General features: G+C 46.3%; 1 protein-coding gene across 1 annotated transcript in view; it reads right to left on the reverse strand.

Annotated features, from left to right (window-relative positions):
- PKD1 (polycystin 1, transient receptor potential channel interacting) overlaps window positions 1-27,861 on the reverse strand; it is a 1,742,473-nt gene that overhangs the window by 749,879 nt on the left and 964,733 nt on the right. Inside the window, exon 24 of the mRNA XM_069647332.1 lies at window positions 10,944-11,100. Coding sequence (XP_069503433.1) covers window positions 10,944-11,100 — 157 coding nt within the window. The remainder of the gene's footprint in view (window positions 1-10,943; window positions 11,101-27,861) is intronic.

A 27,861-nucleotide genomic window follows, 5' to 3' on the forward strand; every position in this document is an offset into this window, starting at 1 on the left:
AATCTGCAAACATAGTCCCCATCTTTAAGAGTGGGAACAGAGCAGATCCCAAAAATTACAGGCCTATAGCCTTACTAGATGTCCTCGGAAAAATCTTTGCTACTCAGCTACAAAATCAACTGAACAAATGGATTGAATCTACAAAACACACGGACCCTCGACAAACTGGATTTGTCCGAGGTGTCGGCTGTGGCTTAAACCTGTTAATGCTTAACATCCTAAAAATGGACGCAATAAGAGCAAATAAGAAAATCTATCTCGCTTTTGTGGACCTATCCCAGGCATTCGACAGTATTGATCGGGAATTACTGTGGAAGAAAATGGCGACCTGGAACTGCCCCCTTAGTTTACTTCTGGCGATTAAAGCTCTTCACACTGATACAGTGATAAGAGTGAGATTGAACCAACAAGGCCTTCTTTCTGACCCAATAAAAACCTACCGAGGTGTTAAACAGGTTTGTCCACTTGCCGCCATGATTTTTAACCTGTTCATTTCGGACTTGGGGATCGCTTTTGAAAACAACAACGCCTTCGCCCCAAAAATAAATGGAAACGAGGTAAATTGGCTCCTATATGCGGACGACCTAGTCCTTCTGGACCTAACCCCAATAGGCCTGCAACGGAAACTGTTCATACTCGATCAATATGTCATGCAAAATGGTCTAACAGTGAACTCCAAAAAATCAGTAATACTAACTCTGCAAGATCTACAAAAACACAAAAACAGAGAGGGCACGAAAAAGTTCAAATGGAGAATTGGGAATGAGTCATTAATAAGTGTTGATCAGACCATGTATCTTGGTATGTGCATGAGCTCCAGCATTAACGATTCACCATGGGTAGTGAAAATAAAGGATAAATGCAAACAACTAACTGCACAAGCCAGCCTACTAAACAAGAAATTTGGTAAACACTCGTTAAAACCAGTTATGGACTTCTACAAAATGAAATTCATTCCAGCAATAACATATGGAGCCAACTGTGCCCTAGGCTGTCCAGACGCCCTATGGCCATCACTCGAACATTATTTCTGGTCCAAAGTCCTGCGCCTCCCAACAGGCGTTCCAACAGCCTGTATAAGATACGAGCTAAACCTGCTATCAATCAATGCAATGATAACATGGTCTACCCTGACTGAATTCAGAAAAATAACCATTGTCCCAACTGTACCCCTATATCAGATTCTGACCAAAGCAGATCCAGGTCCGATAAATTGCATTCTGACCCAATGGTTAAAACGTTGCGACAATATCTTAAGTGATCTAAGTACTAACAGAGAGCTACTTCATGTGAATCCTGGCAAAGTAAAATCCTTATTATGGCAACAAGATTGGATCGACACAGTTGACATTCGAGGAGCTCACAGAATCATGAAAACTTGCCCAGCAGAAGCAAGAAAACTGAATGCTACTCAATCTTACTTGCTAAAATTTCCAGACACCACACGTAGACTTCTGTACATGAAATTTCGTTTAAATCAATTTCCAACAAGGGAAATGCTAGCAATTCGCCAAACTAATGGCGATCCAATGCTGTCCTGTCGCTTATGTGGGGAAGAATTCGAAACCTTAAAGCATCTCACATTGTTTTGCCCTCAACTGCGACAGGAGCGATCTATTCATTTCAGACGACATATTATGACACGACCAACCATGTCTATTGAGGATTGGTGGGCCTTGATGCATCAAGACTCGGAACGTAGCATAACGTTCGAACTAACTTTTTTTTGGAAAAAATGAACGAAAAACTGGAAAAATACGAAAAAGACAGTAAAGCTGTCCTAATCTCAGCCTGAATCAACAGCAATCGAAGACCTGGCATGGGCTGCGAAGACTTATGTCGTGGATTTATATCTCTTTCATCCTAATTTCTTTTTTTTTAATCTTACTGTCTATTTATGCTCTACTCTAAGATTGGAGCTCCTCTCATGGACCTATTAAGAACGAATCTTCTAATGCTCCTCTTGTTTTTCTTTCTTTCGCCTTCTCTTTTTCTTTTTCCTTACTTTTTTTTTAAAGGTTTGTAACAAACCAATAAAAATAATTTTAAAAAAAAAACATGTTTTGCAGGCTCTTGAGAAGGCCAACCTGACCATAAAGGCAAGCAAATGCCAGATTGGACAGAGTAAAGTTGTCTACCTTGGGCATGAGGTAGGAGAAACAAGGCCTTTGCTCAGTAAGATTGCAGCTGTGCAAAATTGGACAACACCTACTACTCAAACCCAGGTGAGAGCCTTCTTAGGCCTCACTGGGTACTACAGGAATTTCATTGAGAACTATGGGACCATAGCTTATCCACTGAATGTAATCTCCTCTCCAAAATTCCCTAAGAAGGTCAGATGGAATGAGGAGTGCAATCAGGCCTTTGAAACCTGAAGAAAGCGCTTTGCCAAGCTCCACTGCTGAGAGCTCCTGACTACCACCAAACTTTCATTGTACAGACAGATGCTTCAAATGTAGGTATAGGTGCAGTCCTTAGCCAACTGGATGTGAAAGGTAGGGAGCACCCCATTTGCTTCATCAGTAGAAAGTTGAAGGATCCTGAGACAAGGTGGGCAACAATTGAAAGAGAATGTTTTGCCATTGTGTGGGCTCTGAAGAAGTTTAGGCCATACTTGTATGGTTCTACTTTTGTCATTCAGACTGACCACCAACCCTTGAGATGGTTGATGCAAATGAAGGGAGAAAATCCAAAACTATTGAGATGGTCAATCTGCCTGCAAGGGTTTGATTTCACATTGAGCACAGGTCAGGGTGTCACCATCAAAATGCTGATGGACTCTCTAGTATGTATGTCATCGACTAGAGGTATGAGGTTCATCCAGGAGTGGATTAAATCCTCCTGTCCCTTAGGCTGGGGGGGGGGCGAGTTTTAGGGAGAATTCTCTGTTAAGGCTAATTTCCCAAACCTAGTGAGTCCCCCAGCAGCTTTGCTGGATTTCTGGGGTTTATTTCTTTCTCCTGCTAAGAGTGAGACTCTTTTTCTCCCACTCTTAGGCATGAGTTGAGTATGTCCTTTAACTGTAAATGTGTTTTATGGGCTATGGGGTCTTTTACTCCATAGGGCTTCATGTGTTTTTCGTATGCGTGTTACACAGCACCCTCAGTGCAGTAACACAGGGGTGTCATAGTGACCCCTAAACGTAGACTCCATACCCTGGGACTGACTACTGTCTCCCAGGGCATGTAAAGTCACAATTGGCTTTACTAGTCTCAAATTGTGAACAGAACCAGTACAAACCATCATTATGTGGAAGTGCTGGTAGGGGCAATTCGATTGCCCCTGGGTCTGTTTTCCAAGGGGACACTGACTGTCCAGTCCCCCCTTGTGGAGTTTCTGGCTGGTGGCAGTGGATACCACACGAAATATTCCACTGGAATATTTCCTATGGGATTTTCCCATTGATTTTAAACGCACCACTTTTTGGTGCAATGTTAAAGATACCGCCGGGTTATTTATTTAATATTTATTCCCCGGTTGGGTCTTTTTGCCAGGACTCGGTTTTAAAATGGCGTTTGTGTTCGCCTCTGAAACTCTAACCCAAGTCGAGCCCTTTGTTCCACTTTTTGGCGGGCTTCTCCACAGAAGCCCTCCAAATGGTGCCACTCTGTCTGGGGTCTACAGGATGTGTGGGAGGAGGATTAGGCACCCTGGACTGAGTTGCCTTGGCAACTCAAGTCGCACTCTTGTGTGAATGGCCCAGTGGTGAGCGGCCCGGCTCACCACTTAGCATGTTTGAGTGACAGCTAGGCTGATGAATGGGGGTTTTTCTGCATAAAAGCAGGGTTTTGGGGACTGGAACTTCAGAAGTCACCACAGGACCTAAAGAATCCGAAGAGGGGAGAAGCTCAGCCATCTACAACAACGACACCACCGGTGGAGCCCTGCTGTACGAACTCACCACTTCCCCGACGACAGAGGAGATCTTCTTCCAGGAGAGTCTTCTTCCCTTTGAGCTCGTGGGACCAACCAGTTTGCCTTTTTCGCCTTCCTGGACGTCTCGTGGTCGAATCGCCCGTGCCAAGCACCCCGGCGGCCGGATAGCCACGCTTCACCACTACCGCGAATAAAAGGGTTGTACCTTTTAATTGGGAACTCCGCGGCTGGTTTCTTCCCTGGCAATGCAACGACCTCCAGCTTGCTTCCTCTTCGAGATCATCTCTTCCTCTGGTTGAAGCCACGACTTGCACCCGCTGCCAGGAACAACTGCCACCGCTGGAGCTTTCTCATCATTTCAGGTACTGTGTCCTGCCTGGTCTCCCTTGCAACAGATTGTCCAAGGTGTCCCGTAAATCCTTGACTTTCTAACTGGGTTGACCTTAGACCTACTATCTTTGCCTTTCTGAACTGATCCAACCTCTTTTTGACTTTTCTACAAAGACTTTGAGTGCATTTCCACTGTGTGATCTTGGGCACATTCCGCCTTGCTCTCTCCAAGAGTGGGCCTGGCCTATGAACTTTTTGCTCTACAGTAGACCACGCCTTTCTTGACTTGCTGTGGTTTCTTAAAAGTGTTGGTACTGTCTTATTTTCCTACTCTTCCTTTTCTCTCCCTTTTTAAACGAATTATTGGAGTGCCATCTACGGTTACACGCTCACCTCTGTTTTGCTAAATAAGTGGTGTCTTAACCTAGACTTGTCGAATAATTAACTACGGAGGTGTATATACTTATAGTGACTGTGTTTGAACTTGTTTGATATATTAGTGCCAGTGTATTTTCATAAGTGTGTTTTAAATAAATAATTATATACTTTTATACCAAAGCTCTGGTCAGTGTTTGCTTGTTCTACTGTATTTTTAGCCCTATTGTGTATACTCTATATACTGCCTAACTCTTCTTGAGAGAAGTCTGACTGCTCAGCCACAGCTACCAGGTAAATCTAGGTGGTGCAGACTGCTACCAATTGGGTTTACTGCTTACTCCTGTGGTCTTAAACGTTTTGCAGTGGTCCCTAAGGGAACTGCACAGGTTTCTGCCTAACAGAGCGTTTGTCTCCCTGTTGCTCATCTCCGCAGCGAAGTCCCTTTGGGCATAGACCTCGGGGATCGGGATTCTCCTAGCAAGTGGGTCTCGCCGTTGGTTACTGGGCTCCGGGCACACCACGGCATGTCCGTGGTCATGCCACCAAAGAAAATGGGTACCTCTCTGTCTATTCCCCTGACCTGGACTTCACTGTCAGAGAAAACGTCAGCCTTCCAGCATCCATCTAGCGTTGGCCTTGCTCTCGACGCTCCAGTGGGTTCCGCAGGATAGCGGGGCTCCTCCCTCTCAGGATGACTCTACATAGGGCTCACACACACACACACACACACACATCCCTGCATAGGAATTTCCTTTTCTCCATTCACAGATAATTTCCTGTTTATCTAGGTCATCACAAACAGGAAAGGTGTGTCCTTCCTCGTCTTTGGTGCTCAGATATGATATGATATGATATGGCATTTATAACGTGCCTATTCACAAGTATTGCCATTATTGCCATTATCCAGTATTGCCATTATTGCCATTATCCAGTATTGCCTGATGCCAACAAGATGGGAGGGATCTCACAGGACTAAACTTAGGTTGTCCAAGTCCCAAGAATGCAGACGATGTCTTACGGTATGGGAGGTCCTTATCGGACTGGGAGTCCTTGTCCCACAGAGGATTGTCACTCCCGGTGAGGTCCCACTTGCCCATATCCCTGGGGAGAGTCTTTCAGAGCGGGCTCACCTCCCTAGACTCACAGGGTGAGGTTCCCCTCTGGGGAGACGGGACGAATTGACTAGATTTGTCACACTGTGCAGGGGGAAACAAATCATAGGGAAAAGCCACAGTGTTCCTGAAACAACAGCAGCTAGAGAAACAATCAGCGGGTAATAGACAGCACAGACAAATCTCAACAAAGAAAGCTTTGAGCATGTGCTGCAGTTCATATAAGACATAGATGAAAGTGAGAGGTAATACTCAATGGAGAAGAGGGCAACTTTTACCCCTAGTAAGTCATGTCACTATTTGCCCTGAAAAGGGTCCATCAATCAGGCAAGCTAAATCTATATTTGTGTATATTTCCCTTTATTAAACAAGATAAGTTTCACCAATACATAGTCAGTGTACATGACTAATACTTTGAGCAGAAGACATAGGTAATAAACCCAAAGTGATAGACATGTGGCCACAAAATGCATTTCTCAATACAAACGAAGGGGGGACACAAGGATAGGCACCAAGTTAATACTTCATAACAGCTAAGAGTAACTTCGAGGCATATGGTGCGAGCAACACTTTGTTCTATGTAAGGGAGAGTCTTGTTTACGTGTATTTACTTATTCAGTACTCCTATACATTGTCAACATTTTGAGGAGCAGTTGCACATAGCATTTGTCAAAGCTATGTGTGTAATAATAAAAACAAAGCATCCTATAGAAGGTACGTATCTGGTGGGAATAGCAGTGATTTTAGAAGCAGTTCCCCCATTCAGTAAAACCACCACCCTCGATAGAGGCCAACATGCCAAGTTACAGCACCTCTTGTATTATTGTAGCCAATATGCTCATGTACTTGATTCAGGTCTGTTATTTTTTCTGCCCAAGTTTGCTTTAACATGGATGTGATCTAGGGACCTGAGTGTTGTAGAGCGTTTAGAAAAAGTGAGTGTGGGTGTTGTGGATGTCCTTGAGCTTAGCTGGTATGGTAACATATATCTGATGTCATGATGTTAAAGCATTGTTTTCACCACATAGAATGAGTTGCTGGTTTTCTGGAAAGCCTGGGTGTAATCCGCAAACACAGTGCAGGGATCGAAATTAAGATTCGACAAGCAGGAGCTAAAGGCAGATCCTGGGTATCTAACATTAATCAGTGACCAGGGGTTACCACAGTGGAAACAGGAGCTAGTACGTAGGGTTTGGCAAATCTACATTTTATATTAGATGCAAAGTTATCATTCTGTCCATTATTTATGACTCATGATTTAAATGTTATTTAGATGTCTCCTAGTGTTTATTTATAGATTGTCCCAAATGCAGAGAGTTAAATTCATGCAGGTGTGTTTTTTTCGTCATTAAGTTGCCTGGGGAGACAAAAGTAGTTCCTGGTAGCTGTTGGTATCAAGCTAACCAGGATCCTCTAGGCTACACGCAGGAGCTAAATAGCTCCCAGATCCACTGGGATGCAGGAAAGAGCAGAGCTCTAATGGACACACCAATGCCCTATGTGCGTGTTCCATTATAAAAAATGGTGAAGGTTTGAGGAGCCCATCTCATTCAGAGGACATTTTTCAAAAAGGTTAGCAGCATCACACCCTTCCCTACCCTCTGGCAGCTGCACCATTGTGATCTTTCAATGGCAGGACCATGCTCTGAGTCTTGTACTCTACACTGAAAAACCACTGAGTGCTTAAATAGAGAAGGTATTTATTTATGTTTACATGGATATTACTATGCTCTCTACTTGCTCTGTGATTTTCTGCTCGCCGTGTATAACTAGCAGAATGTCTACTCCAATTTCCCCAATGTTCTGGTCTAGTGTTTCAAGACTGATGAAATGATTCTTGTGTCAGCACTGGTGGAAGGTCGAGTGGTGGCTGCTCAGATGTGGCTCTCATTATTGCTTATTTGCATCACTGGACCAACCTACCCCCAGTAACACTAATAGGAAAATAGACAGTACAGAAAATGTGTGCCGATCAGGGTGTTTCTCAGGGGCTGAGACACTTCTGCCAAAGTCGAAGAAGTGCATGGCATCTGAAGTGTTTGAAAACATCTAAGTACTGAAGATTCTCAGGTTGGTCAGGTGCATCAGCTAGCCAACTTTGGGGAGACTTATAGGGTCCCCACTAATAGTGTGAGAGGCCTTGTTGCTTGGATAAAGATCTTTCTTGTTCACATGCAACTTTAAAGAATCAATGGGCAGTCCTCCATAATTATGCACAATCACATAAGAGCTGGAAGCACTTAAATATCTATACACTGCAATGGACCTCAGTAGGACTTTCCCCACATTAAGAGGGCAGGCACACAAATTAGATGGGGAGGGTGGTCAGGACTATCAAGGCTCCCAGTGTTTCACTAATATCTACAAAGCCACAAATTACCATTTCACTTCACTCCCCTTAACCTCCAGCACAGATTTAGATCCGTCATGTAGCGCTTCCTCAGTAGGCGTAAGTACTTGTGAGCTATGAGTCATGTGAGTCCATTCACTCCCCAACAGCGATGGGTGAACTGTGCTGGGTCCTTTATAATGCTGAGTCACAGTATGTTTTACCCGCTTCTCCAACATACCACATCTAGGAGTGGGGGCCTAAACTCAGTGTGCCACAGATAACCTATTGCCTCGAGTTGCAATCTGTACTGCATAGCTTGCCCAACTCACTCTCTGCCTGCCACCGACCTGTCCCACTTTCTGCTGCCCAGTTTCTCATTTGCCATCTGCCCTGCACGTCCAGCTCTCTGTCGCAGGGACCACGGAGCACAAAGTAGAGTGGGTAACTCTCCAGGCATCACAGAGCCCACAGCTGTGACATGCGCAAAGCACTCTAACTCCAGGAGACTCATAGAAGGCTGCTACCTCAAACCTGATGCAGCATTGTACGTAGAGAGAAGGAGAGGCCTCAAGCTGCAACAGAGGCTGCGGATACCACCTTAGTAGTTCTGGGTCAATGGCCCCCTAATCTTTCCTCTCTTGGCCATCAAGTAGCGACTCTCACATTTTCTCTGTGTCTCCTGGTGGAGTCCTCATTCTGCTACTTGACCTCATTAAAGATAAGTTTCTAGGGTATAAGGACCCACTATTTAACAGGATCCAAGTGGGCATGAAGCAGAGCTGCAATGAAGATCTTTTATATGACTCAGCAGACGGTCACGTCCCTGGGCAAGTTTCCATCAGACCCTTTAAGTCTCTTGAGATGAGAGAATACATGGTAATTTACTCATGAATAGCGAGAGGAAGCAGTTCTCTCCATGTAATGTGGGATGGCATTCAGGGACGTCATTTAGGGGTCGCCAGAGGTCGCAAGTGCGACCTCTGAGGTCTCCCTTGCGACCTCTGTGGTCTCCCTTGCGACCTCTAAAAAAATGTTTTAAAAAGTTAGGTTTTTTTGCAATGCGATACAGTGCACGCTCCTGGCTGTGACCAGCACCATATGGCTCTTCACTTCTGGAGTGGCTGGCTTCCTTGTTCAGGCCCCTTAAAAAAAGAAGAAAAATAAGAACAGGAGTGCCACAAGTCTAACACTTTCAGCACTGACCCTAAATAAGAAAGAATAGAAATACCAAATAATGTGTATTTCTGGAATTCTATACAATAATTGCTAGACTCATTAAAGGTTTATTTCAGGCACACTTCAGGGGTGAGTCACTGATTTAGTCTCTTCTTAAAAGCCTAAACTCAGCCTTTCATCCGGTTGGGTGATATTGGGTGTATATTTCTTCTATGTAAAGCGCTTAAGCGTAAGTGCTATATAATAACACATCATTATAATTTGGTCAGACATCTGCTTGCATTCACAGTAATTTGGTAATATGGGCCTATACACACTGATCTTAACGATACATATGGCGATCCATTCTTGTATGAAATGTACATCACATTATAGTGATATCGTAACCATATTTTCCGAAGTGTACAATGGTATGTGATGCCACTTCCTGTTTTGTCAACGGGTGAAAGTTCGTGTGCTATCGCTTCCCGCGATATGACTTTGGGGTGGGGTCAAATGACATCACTGCCCGTGATGTCATCAGGGGTCAAGGGTCATGTGATGTCACATCCGCTACCCCCGGCATTACAGTGAAATGACGTCCCTGATGGCATTTGTGATTCTGAAACCTGTACTCTTGAGAGTAAACCCAGGAAAACGGAAGCAAATGTCCAATTGGAGAAGATAAACAATGCTTTAGACAAAGTGTGGGAGAGATCCAGCTGAGGGCGTGGGCAGACTAAAACACTCTCAATGTCTTTCCGTCTATATGAAATCTTAATCTTGATATACTTTCAGTTCTTCAATGTATCTGTTCTAGAAACATACATTCATTTGGTAAAACACATTAACATGGATAGATGCTTTAATAAATTCTCAAGTTATTCAACAGATGGTCACATGGACTTATTGACAAGGCAATGCGTGCCACAGTGTTCTAGATTACTTGTATCTTGTAAATTATGTTATCTATGAAAACTAGCTGATAAGGCAAGCAGGGCCAATTGCCTGCAGTCAAACAACCCAATCAGGGACGTTTTCTTCTGATAGGCATTCTGGTAATCTGTGGCCATTCACAGCCATCTCACAGTATTGCAAATTAATTATTCTTACCATGCAGAGACACATACCATGAAGAACCCTCAGTTGGTGGAGAAACTACCCACATTTGTAATCCTTTCCCCAACTAAAATGAACAATTGGGAAATTACCACCCTGAAGAAATAAAACATGTATAAATCTCTCCCTGGAAAGATGTTCGATGTATAGACCACAGAGAGATATAGGGGTCATTACGAGTTTGGAGGCAGCCATGGCGCTACTAGCGCCATGGCTGCCTCCAAACCCGGGTCCGGTCTGACAGAATGGGGATTTACCGGATCATTCCGACCTTGGAGGACCTGGTAACACTCCATTCTGTAGACCATTCACCATTCCCATTTGTGCCCCTGCTCAATTGGGAATGGGGAAGGTGCTAATTACGGGCCGGCGGAATTGGGCGGTAAGGGTTTACCGGCACCGGCATCCTTACCGGTGCCCGTAAACCCTTACCGCCCAACTCGGAATGAGGCCCATAGTGTGTGAATAACTCTCACAATCCAAGTAGAAGTTGAAATATTGAAATGAAAAACTGGTGCCATGCTCACTGTACAACCAAAATGGGTAGAAAACACACCGTGCTGAGATGAAGAATGTGACTAAATGCAGCAAACATGGCAAACCGTTACATGAGCAATGTAAAGAACACATACAATCCTTACCCTGGAAAGACAAAGAAGGTGTAGAGCTTGTGGTCGGTTCCCAGAAGATCGCCAGTGCCAATCTTCTTCTTATCGGAGCAGTTGTACTCATTGGGGTTCGCAGATTGATGAAGATATGCAGTGATAAAGGGCTCCTCCTCACTGTACAAGTAACGTTCTGAAGGAAACAGGAAAATAATTTCCATCATCTAAGTTACCCACAGTGGAGGATACAGGTTAAGGCCACTGTTCTATCACCACTGAAGTATCGCAACCTCAGTGGGTTCTTTGAGCTGTGCATCTTTGTATCCAATAATTACAAATGTGGGGTAATTGCAAGTTAATTCTTGCAACAATGCAACCTTTATTAAGCTAATGGAATTTCCTTAGATATTATAGGCCTACTGGGCGGGCGGAGAGAATACAAAATAAGCATGGTCATCCTTTATAGAGAAAAGTCTAAATGTAAAAGTTATATATCACATTAACTACTGTACTCCTAGTGCATATTCCCCTTTCCTCCATTCTGATTAGATGGCCCCACATGGAGACCAGAGTGGAGCCTTTTTTTCATAATAAAAGAAGAACAAATTACTTACCCCTGGTAATGTTCTTTCGACTGGATGTTCTTCCCACGTATTCCTCAACTTTGATAATCTCCCATATCCTGTTTCCAGCTTGGAAACTTTTCTCGGCAGAGGGCGACGTGCATCATCGTTGAGGATCTTGTGTCCTTCGAGGACCTCCGTCCTCCTCGAGTATGATGTCGACACTGGGATATTCCTCTTCCTTTCCTCTGCTCTCCCCTGACAAGGTTTCTAGGCAAGTCTGATCTATGAGATTCTCATCAAAACAGGTTCTTCCCTGTTCTTCCAAAACCATCAAGGACCACATTGATACCCTCGCTCCCGCCCTGGCTGACCTCTGCAACCATTCCTTCACCACTGGAGCCTCCCTTCCCCCCTAAAGCACTCTCTTTTGCACCCTCTTCTCAAGAAAACCTCAGCCGACCCCTCCTGCCCGACTAACTATCGCTCGATCTCCTTCACTCCTTTCCTGGGCAAACTCCTGGAAAAGCTGGCCACCTCCCAGCTTACTCTTCATACTCCATCTGTTGGTTGCCTCCATGATCATCAGTCTGGTTTCAGAACAGCCAGAAGCACGGAAACAGCTCTCCTGAACACCCGTGAAGACCTGCCCTCTAACCTTGATTCTAATCTTCTCTCTGTCCTCATCTTACTCGATCTCTCTTCTGCCTTTGACACGGTCAACCATGCCATCATGCTCAATCGTCTCCGTGAAAACCTGGGTATCACTGATCAGGCTCTGGCCTGGCTGACCTCATTCCACTCTGATCGACCCTCCCAAGTCAAACTTGGGTCCTTTCTTTCTTCTATCTCACTCTCTACCTGCGGTGTTCCCCAGGGTCTAACCTCTGTCCCTGGCTGTTAAACCAATACCTGGCACCTCTCGCCCACCGCATTGCCGCTCTCTGCTCCAACTTTCAGTGCTAAGCGGATGACACTCAGCAAGTTTTCAGGTTCCCCTATGCCACCTCTTTTCCTTCTCTCATCTTTGACTTTATGTCTGCTATCCCGGCGTGGTGTGCTGCTGATGATCTCTATGGTAATGCCAGTAAGACAGAGATTCTCCTCATTGGCACACCGGCATCCTCCTTTCCTGTCACCCTCTGGCCAGCCTCCCTTGGCCCTCTTCCTGCTCCCACCTGTGAGGAAATGAACCTTGGTGTCATCTTTGACGCAACACTCTCCTTTTCTACTCACATCTCTGATATCTCTAAGAAGTCAAACTACCAACTACACCTCCTCAGAGGTAGTCTTCCTTTCCTCTCCTTCCCCCAGAAGCTCACTGTCTCTAGAACTCTGGTTCTCTCTAAGCTGCACTACTGTAACAGCATCTTTCTAAATCTGCCTGCTTCTACTCTTCGCCCTCTGCAACTCATCCAGAACAGGACTGCGAGAATTGTCCTTGTCCTCAAGCCCAGGGATCGTATCTCTCCAGCACTGAAATCTCTGCATCGGCTCCCAGTGGCTGCAAGGATTAAGTTGAAGACTCTCTGCATTGTCCACAACGCCTTCTGGGGCCTGCATCCTCAATACCTCCAACTCTCTCTTTGTAAATACCTTCCTACTCGAGCTCTTTGCTCCTCCAACTCTAACTCCCTCAGGGTCAGTCGCTTCTCCAAGCAATGAGTGGGTGGTAGATCTCTTTCTTCAGATGGGGCCCCCCTCTGGAACTGCCACCCTGCCTCTCTGAAACTTGAGGAGAACCATCTCCGGTTCCGGAAGCACCTCAAGACCTTCTTCTTTGCTCCTGCCTGCTCTCTTCCTCTCCCCTGCTGATTTCCTGTATGATACTGCACTGGTCACCTGGCTACCCTCTGATTTCGGGCCCAAGTCCCTGCCTGCCCAGTTGCACACCCGCACTGCCTCCCGGCAAACCTTGCACTTGGGTTTGTATCTGTAACCCTACAGTCCGCCTACCGGCACTTTTGGACACCTGCTGTCTCCACTTAACCTTACACCTGCCGCCTGCTGGCCGCATTTCTTGTTACTGTTTTGATTCCATCTACAGCACTGCCCCCTACCCTTTCCCTTGGCACTTTTCCCCCTCCCCCTTACCCTGCACTTGTGCGATCTCAATGTCATTTGGCCTAGTAAGATCGTTGTCTCTGTCCTCCCTCTGTCCCCCCTTCCTTGCCTCGTCGCGCCTTAAAACACTTGTGCATAGGCACGTTACAAATGCCATATCATATCATATCATATAAGGCACGCACCGTGCCCATTGCCTCAGTTTGTGGGTTTCCTCTCACCAGCACAGCAGTCTTGAAGATGAGAAATACTTGAGCGTTAACAGAGAGGAAGGTGTACATCACAAACTCATTCTTGACACAGGGCATAGCTGGAGGGCCGATGAGGAATACGTGGGAGGGAAATCCAGTTGAAAGAACATTACCAGGAGTAAGTCATTTGTTCTTCGAATGGATTGTGTCCTTCGACATATTCCTCATCTTTGATATTCTCCCATAGCAGTGCTTTGCAGGAGGTGGGAAAGAAGAGTTCAATTTTGATTTACGCTGTGTAAAACAGCCTTTCCAAATCTGGATTACCGGCCCGAAAGGGAATCTAAACAGTAATGCTTTGTAAATGTATGCACTGAAGAACATGTGGCAGCAGTGCAGGTGTCCTGCAGAAGTACCCCTCTCTAGAGGGGTGAAGAAGTGGCTACACCTCTAGTTGAGTGGGCCCTTACAACTTCGGGAACCTCTTTCCCCGCTAAGTTGTAACATTCAGATATACACAGTATAATCCACCAAGACAGCGTTTGCTTAGTAACCGCTTGTCCCATTCTGTGGCCCATGTAACCAACAAAAAGTTGGTTGTCCAGTCTTATCTTGAAAACCCTGTTAATATAAAAGCTCAAGGCTCTTCTAGGGTCAAGTCTGTATAACCTCTCCTACTCCTTAGATGGATGAGGAGGAGGGTAGAAAGCTGCTAAAACTATTTTTTGCATCAAATGAAATTCTGACACTATTTTTGGTAGAAAAGAAGGGCAAATCCTCAAAACGACCTTGTCTTTATGGAAAACTGTGAATGGTGGTTTAGAAGATAAGGCCTGAAGCTCGCTCACTCTGCAAGCAGAGTTAATGGCCGTCAAGAATACTGTTTTCAAATAAAACATCCTTAGTGGACAAAAATGTAATGGTTCAAAAGAAGAACCCATCAGGAAGCATAAAACCAGGTTGAGATCCCAGACCGGAACAATGAATGGAAGATATTGGTCAACCCTTTTAAAAACTGGATGACAATTGAAACGTTGAAGTAGGAACCTTGTTCTGGAGAGCGCTTGAAAATTGACAGCGCAGCCAGATAGCCCTTGGCTGTATCAACCTGTAGTCCCTGATGTGTAGAAAAGACAAAACCGAAGGTGTGTCACAAGAAAACAGGTCCATTCCTTTATCTCTGCAAAAGCTGCACAATTTGTTCCAGCAGCAGCGGTATAGAGATTTAGTTGCTGGCCTTCTGGCCGAAAGCAACACCTCCATGAAGTCTTCTGGAAGGTCCCAATTTTTGTACCTCAAGCTCTTAGAAACCATGCGTGGAGGTTGAGGATCCTGATGTCTGGATGAAGAATGCAACCTCCCTCTTGCGAGAGGAGATCATCACTTTGGGGAAGAAAAATTGGAGGGCAGATGGACATTTCTAGAGGTTCCAGGTAGCACGTCCTCCTGGCCCAGTCTGCGGCAATCGGGATCATGGATTTCCAAAACTTCCTCAAACTCCTGAGAACATGAGGCATGAAGGGGATCGTGGAAACGCGTACAGAAGTGAAAATTCCCAGTACACTACGAACGCGTCCCCTAGAGCCCCTCTCTGGGGGACTTTCCCTGGAGCAGAACAGGTTGCACTTCCTGATAATACTGGAAACAAACAGATCCACTTGAGGGGTTCCTGAAAGCGTGAAGATCTCTTGAAGGACTTCCTGAGCTGGCTCCCACTCGTGGGAGACAGTGCTCTCCCTGCTCAGACAGCCCGCTGCTATGTTTTCCTCTCCGTCCAGATGAACCGCCGACAGAGATTCCCTCTTGCAGTTCCCAAAACTAGAGCTGCATCACCTATCTGCAGACTGGTAGTGATCCTAAACCCCCTCTCTTGTTGAGGTAATGCATGGCCACTGTGTTTTCCGTCATTATCAGGACACTTTTTCCCCGTACAGAGGGCAGAAAGGCCATCAGCGCTAGTCTGATTGCCCTCAGCTCTAAAAGGTTGATATGCAGTTTAGACTCCGACAGAGACCAGTGTCTGCTGATCAGCAAACCGTTGGTGTGACACCCCTCCCACGCCTTAGAGGGAGGCGTCTGTAACCTCTGTAATCTCTGGCCATGGCTGCCAAAAGGGTTATCCATTTAACACATTCTCCTTGACGGCCCACCACAGGAGATCCTGCGCAACCCTGCTCAGGATCCATACAAGATCCGTCATCCTCCCAGAGAACTGGACCACTGAGTCCCGAGAGCTCACTGAAGGGACCTCATTATCAGGAGGCCTCTGGCACCAGAAAAATGCAGGATGCCATGAGACTAAGCAACCTCAGAAAATTGAAGGCCAGAAGATTTGGGACACTCTGACATTTTTTTACCATCTGCGATATATGGATAGCCCTTTCCTCAGGTGGCAAAGCTTTTCCCGAGTCCAGGTCTGCTCCAATGAATTGCAGCAGCTTCTGGGAAGGTGTCATATGGGACTTCTTGTGGTTGAGAGAGAAGCCCAGTTTATCAAGAGAGCGGCAGGTGCAGTCCAGATGTTCAAGAGCCTGCTTGTGTGATTGGGCTCTGATCAGCCAATTGTCCAGGTTGGGGTAGATATGACTGCCTCCCCCCTCCGTAGATGTGCTGCCACCACCACCATAAGCTTGGTGAAGACCCTCAGGGCAGAGGTTAGCCCAAAAGGCAGTACCCGAAACTGATAGTGAGAACTGCCAACGGCGAATCTCAGGTGTTTTATGTGCTTGAGATGAATTGGCACAAGAAAATAAGCATCCTGAAGATCCAATGACACCATCCAATCCTGGAGCTGAAGGGCCTGGACGATCTGCGAAAGAGTGACCATCTTTACTTGTCCTTCCTGAGGAACTTGTTCAAGCATCTCAAGTCCAAGATGAGTTGCAACCCTGTGTCCTGTTACAGGATCAGAAAATAAGGAGAGTACCAGCCTTGATTTCTTTCCGCTACAGGTACCTGTTCGATTGCACCCTTCTCCAACAGTGTCTGAACTTCCTGTAGGAGGAGCGGATCTGGTACTTTCAAGGACTGGCCTCGTGAGGGACAATTTGGAGTTTTTTTCAGAAACGGGTGGCAGTAGTAATGGGCAACAGTTTGCAGAGCCCAAGCATCTGTTGTAATGCTTTGCCTTTCATTTGGATGCTGGCTTAACCTGCCTCCCACCACAAATAAATGCTTTAAGTCTTCAAAGCGGTTTTGGGGCACCGGTCAGTGCGGAAAGGCAGGGAAGCAGCAGCTCCTCTGCCCGTACAAACTCAGCCTCCTCGTGGTTGCATTCTCTGTCCCCTTTGCCAAAACTGACCTCTTGCTCTCCCAACAGAGGAATAGAACCAAAATTAACTGTTTCTCCATCCCTGGTTAGAAGACGGAGTCGATCGACTCTGTGGTGGCTGCCTAATGGCCAAACTCAAAGATTTTGCTGCTGCCTTAGGCAACTGCAATTTCTCAAGGCTTTCACCTGCTTTTGTTCCAAACAAATAAGAGCCTTCAAACGGCATATACAACAGCCTGGATTGCATGTCAGAAGCAAACCCTGCTTTTCGAAGCCAGGCAAATCGTCTTAGAACTGTACCAACAGCCATACAGTGGCTAATACAGTCCGCAGTGTCCAGGCCTGACTGTAAGGATTGACACATAACGTCTTTTCCGTCCTGAATAATGCGCATAAAAGCATTCCTTTCATCACCCTCTGGGATGTGCTTAGATGCCATGGCAATCACCTCCCACAAAGTGTATGTGAACTTTGCTAGTGAACAGGTTGCATTGGCTGCCTTCATTGCCATACTCCCAGCGGAGAACATGTTTTTTCCCATAGCATCAAGTCTTTTATCCTCCCTGTCCAGAGGAACCGTGGGATAGGCTGCTTCCTTAGAAGCAGAAGTGGCTAATTGAACAACAAGGCTTTGTGAACTTTGATGTTTTGAGGAAACTCCGGATCCATTGATAAGGTCAGTATTTCTTTGTGAAGTCCTTGTGGACTACATGAGTGGTATCTGGTCTTGTGCAATTCTCCAAGACCCTATTCTTGACTGTGGTATGAAAAGGAAGGATTGGGTCCTTAGGTGACACCTTATAAAAAATATCTGTCAAGTCATCCTGTTCATACTCCTGTTCATACTCAACAGATGACCTGTCCCAGCCCAGGTATTCTATTACCTTTGCCATCACTGATCTATAAGAAGCATCAGTGTGTCATGTGTCTTCATGAGTGCCATAAAGTGCTGATGGTAGGGTTTGCACATTGTAAATCTCAACGGCTGGAGTCAGTGCTCCTCCTCCATATCTAGCTGCAAGTGTAAGCACTCCACCATTGTTTTTTTTTCCCAGGGCACACATGCTTTGTTAAGTTGGGCTGACCAGAAACCATTTTCTTAAAATCTGATACCCAAAGAATGACCTTAGTTTTTTTCCTTACTTAGCTCCAGACTTAATTGATTGCACTTGCAAATAAAGCAGTCTAGGGTACGCCTAAGTCCCATGGGGCTAGTGTCTAATAGACCAGCATCATCTGCAAAATATAAACCAGGGACCCTATCACTACCAAGGTTGGGTGGATCAGAACAATCTGTAAACAACTCCTCAATGATCTTGTTAACATAGATACAAAAGACGAGTGGGGCTAGGACACACCCCAGTCTCACCCCTCTTTTGACAACAAATTCTTTTGTTAACTCCTCCCCCAGGCCACAGCGCAAAACCCCCTTATTGTTTGTGTAAAGTTGCTGGATAATAGACAGTAAGTGGCCTGGAATATCCCTTTTAATGATGTTCTGCCACAGCAGATCCCGAGAAACACTGTCAAAAGCGGTATTCAGCTCTACGAAAACCGCATTGACGTTTACTTGTTTAGGACTGTTTAACTGTAGGATTATGGCGAGGCGGAAGCTCTGGTCGACGGTGCTTATCCCTGACAGAAACACATCTTGATGATGGTTGATAATGCCTTTAGTATCAACCCCCAGTTGGAGGTGGCTCAAGATAACCATTGCAAAATGTTTCTCTGTCGCATGCAGCAGTGAAATCGGGTGATTAATACTTGGGGACTCCCTGCCACCTGTTTTGAAAATTGGGACCATCACTGCCTGGTGCCAAGAAGTGGGGATTGCTTTTAATCTTATCACTGCATTAAAAGATATTGCCATTAGACCGGTGTCCACACAAATGATTCATCTTTGTAAAGGTCAATGGGAACTTTATCAGGTCCTGGAGCTTTATGGGCCTTGGACATGTACGGCTTCCCTGATTTCGAACAATGAAAGACTAAAATCTTCTGGACCCAGCAACAAAGTATCTTCTATAGTCATCTCCAGTGTTGGTGCTTTAGATATATCATCTGCGGAAGCATCAGGCCCTATACTTCAGTGAAATATTTGACCACTGTTCACCTCCCTCCCAGATACAAGTTTCCAGAACGTAGTTGGGTCCCCACTTTTTACTGCGTTCAACAAGTTGTCCCACTTTGTTAACTCAAGGCCGTTGTCTTATTCCTTTTCACTGTCATATAATTGGCTCTAAGTGTACACAGCCTTGATTTGTCCAAGCCTGCACCGCTGGAGGGGCAGGACATCAATTCCTTTTTGCTGCTCTGTAATCATCATCATACCACCCCTTTCTCAGGGTCAACAAATTCCTAACTTCTTCCATCGGGCGCGTTATAAGAAGAGGATAACCACGATGGACCAAGTCCTCAAACTCTTCCACTATGTACTCATCGGAACTAGATACACTACAAATGTTCTCAATGTTAAATAAAATCACTGTATAAATGTCCTGCTTTTCCTCCTGTTTGACGGTTCATCAAGTGTGGCCTGACACCACAATGTCAGAAGATTTTCTATTTACTGACTTGTATTTATCAAACTCACATAAAGATTTGAATCTGACAATTAATGGCTTGTGGTCTCTCTCAAAATGGTCCTGTACCTCGAAACGTTCAACTGTAAGGGATCTCTCGGGCTCGATCTTGTTATTCCCATACCTCGTCTAATACATTGGGTCCTTGAATTGCAGGTTGGTATCACTTGCAACCATGACATGCAGATCCACGCTTGTGTGCTGTTCCCAACGTTGAATTCATTTATACATTACAACCAAAGTAGCAGAATGCTCATGTGGTCGGTTGTAAACATTAAAAATGAGTAGGTACTGATTAACTTAGATTTTTACAATTTAATACTGGAGGTCCAGGCAGCCCGCATCAAAGGCTTCAATGTCCCAGTCCAGACTCGGATTAATTTAGGTTAGTAATCCTCCTCTTGGCCTCCCCTTGGGTCCCTTCTGGGCTGGTACACTAAAGGTCCTTAACTCCTGGAACTCAACCAGCTGTGGGGACCAGGTCTCTTACAGCAATATTATAACGAATATCCAAATGTAGCAGCACTAATCTGTAACAATTTCATAGGTCTCTACACCCACAATATTCCACATCAGCATGTTACACGCTGACAAATTGGTAAAATGGACAATCCCATGGGTGTCCAAATGGCAGTCCTCACTATCTAACCCTTCCTCAGGTAACCTTGGCACCTTAGGCCTACTATAAATTGCCCGCTCCTCGGTCCTTACATGGGCTGAGAGTTGGAATGTGTGGCCTCAATTAAATCTTTGATCCATGAGGGGGATAGGTTTTATAGTCAATAGCTAATAACCCATCAACCAAGTGCCCACTCTTCAATGTTATTTTATTGTAATTGTTGTCACCATTAGGTATCCTCCCTCGTTCACAGTAAACAATGTCTTCTCTAATGGCTGAGGTGCACCCCATTACATAGCGTATCCAATGAATTCACTTATTGATCAATGTCCCCTGGTTCTCATAGACACCTCCAGACAATCTAGGCACGTTATGCATGCAAATAAACCACTAATTATCTTAAACAGGGTTCGTTATAGTAGCAGGTTACTTTGCCAAGAGAGGATTATACACTGGTCGTCTGTTACTAGAATATCGTGAAATAGAGTCGGTGATAGCCTTGGACCAGCTTGGGGCACCACACCAACTTCCATTTTTCAGCAGTGTTGTGCACAGGATTAGCCTGCCCCAATGGAGGAAGTGGCATGGTTGCTTTCTGGTCCAAAACAACACCCAGCTTATCTCTACAATGGTCTAAAAACTGTTGTAAGTCGGGAGGTAATTGTTCTTGTTTATTATGGACTGGTGGGGCACTGTTTCCCAGTTTATTCAATTTAGAGGCAAGTGAGTTCACAATCCCCCTAAGTTCAAACATTTCATTCAATATTACCTTAAAAGAGGCACCCTTGCAGCAGCTAAACTCCTGCAATAATGGGGCAGAATCACCACTCCCCGTTCATGAGGTACTGGGTTTAATAAACTCAGATACCACTTTGAAAGGCGTAAGGACGGTATCATGCACGCTTACTTTGCTGCTCGATTGTATTCCCCCCTGTGAGTCTTCATTAATAACCTTCTCTTCCAAAATTGAAAATCTTTTAGTCAGAGTGATAACCCGTGCAATTACTGTAGTAGCAACAGAATCAACACTGGTTGCAATGGCAGGTTAAATTGACATAGTAGGAGGGGCACCAACTTGTGTTGATCCTCCAGCATTCAACTCCCCTAAATTGCCTTGAATAGCAGTTGCATGAACCTGGCGGCAATCTCTGGGGGAATATATACTTCAATAATACTGTGTGATGCTGGGCCACTAGGCCCAGCTATAAGCACAGGGATCTTGAAGTTCCTCCCCCCAATTTGACCGGTTGTGTTCCCCACTTCAAATGCGTCTAGTAGATGTTTCAACTGCCCTGTTTTCTATTCTGATCTGATCCTGATGTCCACCTTGATGGTCGTGCAGCTATAGAATACCTCCGTCCCCAAGTACCGCTCGAGCAGATAAAATACACTGCCCGAGCAATCTTTGAGGCCACAGGTGATGAGTGATGTCGTCTGTTGGATACTGGGGACACCGGAAGGACCCCTGAGTGCTGTAAGGCAAAGGTTAGGGTCAGAATTGCTATGATCAATAATGGCAGTGTAAGCAATCAAGAATAACCAACACAGCTTACCCGGGGAATGATGGAACAGGTGGGAAACCTGAATGGACGACAAGGGAAGACCAACAGCAGGCTGGAGAATACTGTAGTTCCTCCGACTCACACCTGAAGCCAGAACGTGATAGTCAAAAGTTCGTGGTTCACAAAAGTTCGCCAAAACAGAAGGAATAAACCAGAGCAAAATCCAAGTTCAGATGGAGGGTCAAGAGTTCCAAAGTTCCAGAAGAATGCGTCGTATCCAAGGGTAATCCAGTACACACAAATCCAAATAACGTTCCGTGGTCAAAATCCAAAAGGTAACAAGAAATACAAGGAGTAAGGCCAAACAGGTCTCTCTGGTTGAAACAGCTGTGAAGCACTGAATGTTTCTCCTCGGTTCCTTTTAAAAGGAGTCAACATCACATGACTGGTCACATGACCGAAAAAAGGCGTCACGTGAGATTGGACGTCATTCCTGATTGGTTGACAACACATAGACGTCAGCGTTGGCTATAGCAGTTCCCGTGACTAATCACGTGATCGCTCCCGTACGCGGGAGCAGTATCGACGACCACAGTGCCGTCGGGCATGAATGAGACGCCATGGCAGACGCCAACAAGGAAACGGGCGAAAAGAGGTGGAACTGCCCCCTCGTACATCCCGCCTGCTGTGTCTTCCCCGTTGGTGTGGGTGATGGGTATGTCGAGGGGACGTGACAGAGCCCCCCCCCAAAGGCCCACGACCACGTGGGCTCGTAGGATTGTCACGATGAAAACGGGCCAACAAACGGGGAGCATGTACATCCCTGGAAGCAACCCATGACCGATCTTCAGGGCCATAACCCAACCAGTCCACTAAATACTGCAGAACACCCCTGTGGATACGGGAACCCAAGATAGCCCGGACCTCATAAACATCGGGTGAAGAGACAGAAACAGGAGCAGGAGGCGAACCCAAGCGGGTGGATCCAGGGCAAGGTTTAAGAAGGGAAACATGGAAAACCGGGTGGATCCGCCAGGCAGATGGCACCGCCAGACGCAACGCCACCGGGTTCAGTACCTTGACCACCCTATAAGGACCCACAAAACGTGGCAACAGTTTGCGGCAGCCAGGGATATGTAGATGACGAGTGGAAAGCCACACCCTATCCCCTTCCTTGTAAACGGGTGGAACAGCTCTCTTTTTATCGGCAGCCGCCTTCATGGAAGCTTGAGCCTCATGTAAATGGACCAAAGTCTGAGCGTGAACCGAAACAATGTCTCGGGCACAAGCAGATGCGGCGGGGGTGCTGGAAGAGGAAAAATCGGGAATGGGAAGGGTACGTGGATGTTGACCGTAAAGGGAAAAGAACGGAGAGTGACCAGTAGAAGAGTGCAGAGCATTGTTGTAGGCAAACTCCGCGAGCTGTAGTAAATTGAGCCATGTATCCTGATATTGCAGCGTCAAGCAACGTAGATACTGCTCCAACGTTTGGTTGGCCCTTTCCGTCTGCCCATCACTCTCTGGGTGGTACGAAGAGGAGAACCGGGCATCAATGCCCAACAGAGTGGTAAGGGCCCGCCAAAAACGGGAAGTGAACTGGGACCCACGATCAGAGACCAACACATGGGGTAAACCAAAAAGACAGAATACATGTTTGAAAAAATGTTTGGCCAGAACTGGGGCAGAAGGAATCCCTTTACAAGGTATGAATCGTGCAAATTTGGTATACGAGTCGACTACGACCCAAATAGTGTCAAACCCTTGGGTGCGAGGAAGATCAGTGATTAAGTCCATGGAGACCGTATGCCAAGGTCGTGGAGGAATGGGGAGAGGATGAAGAAGACCCAAGGGCCGCCCCCTGCGCGATTTACCCTGGGCACACACGGCACAAGTATTGACGTAGTCACACACGTCACGCTTCATCGTGGGCCACCAGCACCATCGTTTAAGGAGGTCCAAAGTGCGTAGTTGTCCGGGGTGGCCGTTGATGGCAGCGTCGTGGGACCAGGTCAGCGCTTGGTTTCGGGTCTCGCTTGTGGGTAGAAAGAGTTTGCCACCATGAACAAAAGGCAGCCCATCTTGTATAACCGGATCCCACTCTGCCAATGATTGTGGATACTGAGAGACCCATTGGCGAATATCAGACAACAAAGAAGGAGTTGGTGTGCATAGACAGATTACATGATTCTTTCCTAACAGGGTGTCCGGAAAACAAGGAAGGGTCTCCCCCCCAGGTGAACGAGACAGGGCATCGGCTTTACCGTGACCAACACCGGGCCTATGTTTGACCACAAAATCATACGCGGCAAAGAACAAATGCCACCTAACCTGTCGACTGTTTGTGCATTTCAAGGAAGCAAGGTCTTGGAGATTCTTATGGTCAGTATCACCGTGGTTTGATATTTGGCACCTAAAAGGTGATGTCTCCAGACCTGTAGTGCATCCTTAATAGCCAACAGTTCCTTTTCTGTGACCGTATAATGAGATTCGGTGATCGTAAATTTGCGTGAATGGAACGCTACTGGATGCAAACGGTTGGTGGTGGGACAGATCTGTGATAATACTGCACCCAAAGCAAAAGATGAAGCGTCTGCTTCTAGAATATAAGGAAGGTTGGGGTCAGGGTGTTGTAATACCGGAGCGGTGGTGAACAGGGTTTTCAATAGATCAAAAGCGGATTGTTGTGCCGTGGACCATACATAAGGGACAGAAGGACTAGTGAGTGCCGTGAGTGGAGCCACCACCGAAGAAAACCCTGATATGAATCTCCGATAGAAGTTCGCAAACCCCAGGAATGATTGCAACTGCTTTAGATTGGTTGGGATCGGCCAGTCATCAATCGCCCGAACCTTGGTTTGATTCATGGAAAGACCTTTGGGCGAGATATGAAACCCCAGGAATTCAACCTGATTGGTGTGGAACAAACATTTCTCAGGCTTGGCATAGAGAGCGTTGTTTTGCAAACGCAACAGTACTTCCCTGACATGTTTTGTGTGTTCATCAAGGGAGGTGGAGAACACCAGTATGTCGTCTAAATAAACAATTACATAAGTGTTTAGTATATCATTGAAAATATCGTCCATGAAGTGTTGAAAAGTAGCCGGAGCATTACAAAGACCAAAAGGCATGACCATATACTCAAATAGACCTTGTCGTGAGCAGAATGCAGTCTTCCATTCGTCACCGTCACGTATGCGGATGAGATTGTATGCCCCACGAAGGTCGAGTTTGGTATAAATGGTAGCATGGGTGAGTTTGTCCAGTAAAGGAGTGATCAGTGGTATGGGATAACGGTTCTTCACCGTAACGGCATTCAGGCGCCTATAATCGACACAGGGACGGAGGTCCCCTTCCTTTTTTGGAACAAAGAAAATAGGGCTTGCAGCCGGAGAGGTAGATGGACGAATATGACCTAACCTTAAAGCCTGCTGGATATAGTCCTGCAAGGTTTGCTCTTCTACCTGTGTCAGAGAGTAGATACGGCCCTTTGGGATAGACGCACCAGGGACCAGATCGATGGGACAATCGTAAGGTCTATGCGGTGGCAGACCTTCTGCAGACTTCTTATCAAATACCGCCATGAAATCGTGATAAACAGCAGGTATCCCATCCGTGACAGCCCCTACCGTGTGTGTATCATGATGATCGTTGTTGTCTCCTATTACCATGGAATTTAGACTACCCAGGATGCCCGCGGGACTGGAAGACTGGGGTGTTGCCAGTAGGCAATAGCATTGACATATTTCGGATTCAAACGATACCTGACCCGTCCCCCAATTGATGAGAGGATTGTGTCGTTTTAGCCAAGGAATGCCTAAAATCACACCGAACTGAGGAGTGGCAATGAGGTCAAAGGACATTGTTTCTTTGTGATTTTCCTGGACAATCACCTCTAATGGTGCTGTCTGTTGCAGTATCGGACCAGATGTAAGTGAAGAACCATCTACCGCCTGGACTGGTTCGGGACAGTTCTTCGTGACCAAAGGAAGGTTCAATGAACGGGCCAATGTTATGTCAATGAAGCAGCCTGTAGCACCTGAGTCTATTACTATTGACACTGCGTGGGAATCTGTGGCATGTTTCAGAATGGCCTGAACTATAATGGGGCGTACAGGACCGAAGGTAGGTTCAGAGGTATTCCGGATAATACTCGCTCCCCCCTCTGATCTTAGGGGCGAGTCTTCTGAAAACCCTGATGTCTATTCTTTGGACGGCGAGGACATTCTTTGACAAAATGCCCGGGGAGACCACAGTAAAAACAGGCATTGTCCGTTCGCCTGCGTTCTCGCTCAACATGTGAGATGGGGCTGCGGATCCCGCCTATCTGCATGGGTTCAGAAGAGACAGTAGTAGTGGCAGTGAATGGTAGAGATAGTGAGGAGGACAAATCCCCGCGCCGTTCCATTCGTCTGGCGTCGAGTTGTAACGTTAGGTCTACCAAATCAGTATATACAGTGGGAAGCGTAGGTACAACAGACAAGGCATCTTTCATGACCCCGGACAAACCCCGGTAATATACCACAGCCTTTTTACTTTCCGGCCAGGAAGTCTCAGCAGACAACTGGTTGAATCTGGTGATGTACTCTATTAGGCTTGATCGACCCTGCGTGAGATCCAGTAGTTCCATGTCTCTGGACTGTGCTTTGTGTCTGGTGTCAAATACTTTCGCCATCTCTTGGGTCAGTAACTCAAAATCATAAAGCGCAGGATGATTGTTTTCTAACAATGGATTGGCCCATGTGGCGGCTACCCCGGATAAATGGGAGAGAAGGAATGCTGCCTTTGACACAGAATCGGGGAAAGCCTGAGGACGACACATGAAATGTAGTTTACAGTGATTGATGAAAGTGCGATATTTTTTTGGGTCGCCCTGGTATCTCTCGGGAGTAGCCAAAGGAAAAGGGTTTTGAATTACCACAGGAGCGGCAGGGAAGGAAGGGGGTATAACAGGAGGAGGACAAACTTCATCAAATGCAGCTTCTGCAGGCAGGGGCTGACTTGCACTTATTACCGTGTCGAGACGATGATGTAAAGCTGTGGTGGCTGCGGTCAAGTCCGCTCGAAGTGTTGCAGTAGCGGTTGCCATATCAGTCCTGAGTGCTGACACTGCCTGCATTAAAGCCGTCACGGGGTCCCCGGAGGAGGTATCCATTGCTGGACGACCAATAGGCTTCACAGTCTATTCTGATCTGATCCTGATGTCCACCTTGATGGTCGTGCAGCTATAGAATACCTCCGTCCCCAAGTACCGCTCGAGCAGATAAAATACACTGCCCGAGCAATCTTTGAGGCCACAGGTGATGAGTGATGTCGTCTGTTGGATACTGGGGACACCGGAAGGACCCCTGAGTGCTGTAAGGCAAAGGTTAGGGTCAGAATTGCTATGATCAATAATGGCAGTGTAAGCAATCAAGAATAACCAACACAGCTTACCCGGGGAATGATGGAACAGGTGGGAAACCTGAATGGACGACAAGGGAAGACCAACAGCAGGCTGGAGAATACTGTAGTTCCTCCGACTCACACCTGAAGCCAGAACGTGATAGTCAAAAGTTCGTGGTTCACAAAAGTTCGCCAAAACAGAAGGAATAAACCAGAGCAAAATCCAAGTTCAGATGGAGGGTCAAGAGTTCCAAAGTTCCAGAAGAATGCGTCGTATCCAAGGGTAATCCAGTACACACAAATCCAAATAACGTTCCGTGGTCAAAATCCAAAAGGTAACAAGAAATACAAGGAGTAAGGCCAAACAGGTCTCTCTGGTTGAAACAGCTGTGAAGCACTGAATGTTTCTCCTCGGTTCCTTTTAAAAGGAGTCAACATCACATGACTGGTCACATGACCGAAAAAAGGCGTCACGTGAGATTGGACGTCATTCCTGATTGGTTGACAACACATAGACGTCAGCGTTGGCTATAGCAGTTCCCGTGACTAATCACGTGATCGCTCCCGTACGCGGGAGCAGTATCGACGACCACAGTGCCGTCGGGCATGAATGAGACGCCATGGCAGACGCCAACAAGGAAACGGGCGAAAAGAGGTGGAACTGCCCCCTCGTACATCCCGCCTGCTGTGTCTTCCCCGTTGGTGTGGGTGATGGGTATGTCGAGGGGACGTGACATTTTCTTGGTTAAGGGGTTGGTCGGCTGAGTTATCGATTCATTA

The sequence above is a fragment of the Ambystoma mexicanum genome, chromosome 2q (genome assembly GCF_040938575.1).
Source record: "Ambystoma mexicanum isolate Mex_15411 chromosome 2q, UKY_AmexF1_1, whole genome shotgun sequence".
Taxonomy (NCBI): domain Eukaryota; kingdom Metazoa; phylum Chordata; class Amphibia; order Caudata; family Ambystomatidae; genus Ambystoma; species Ambystoma mexicanum.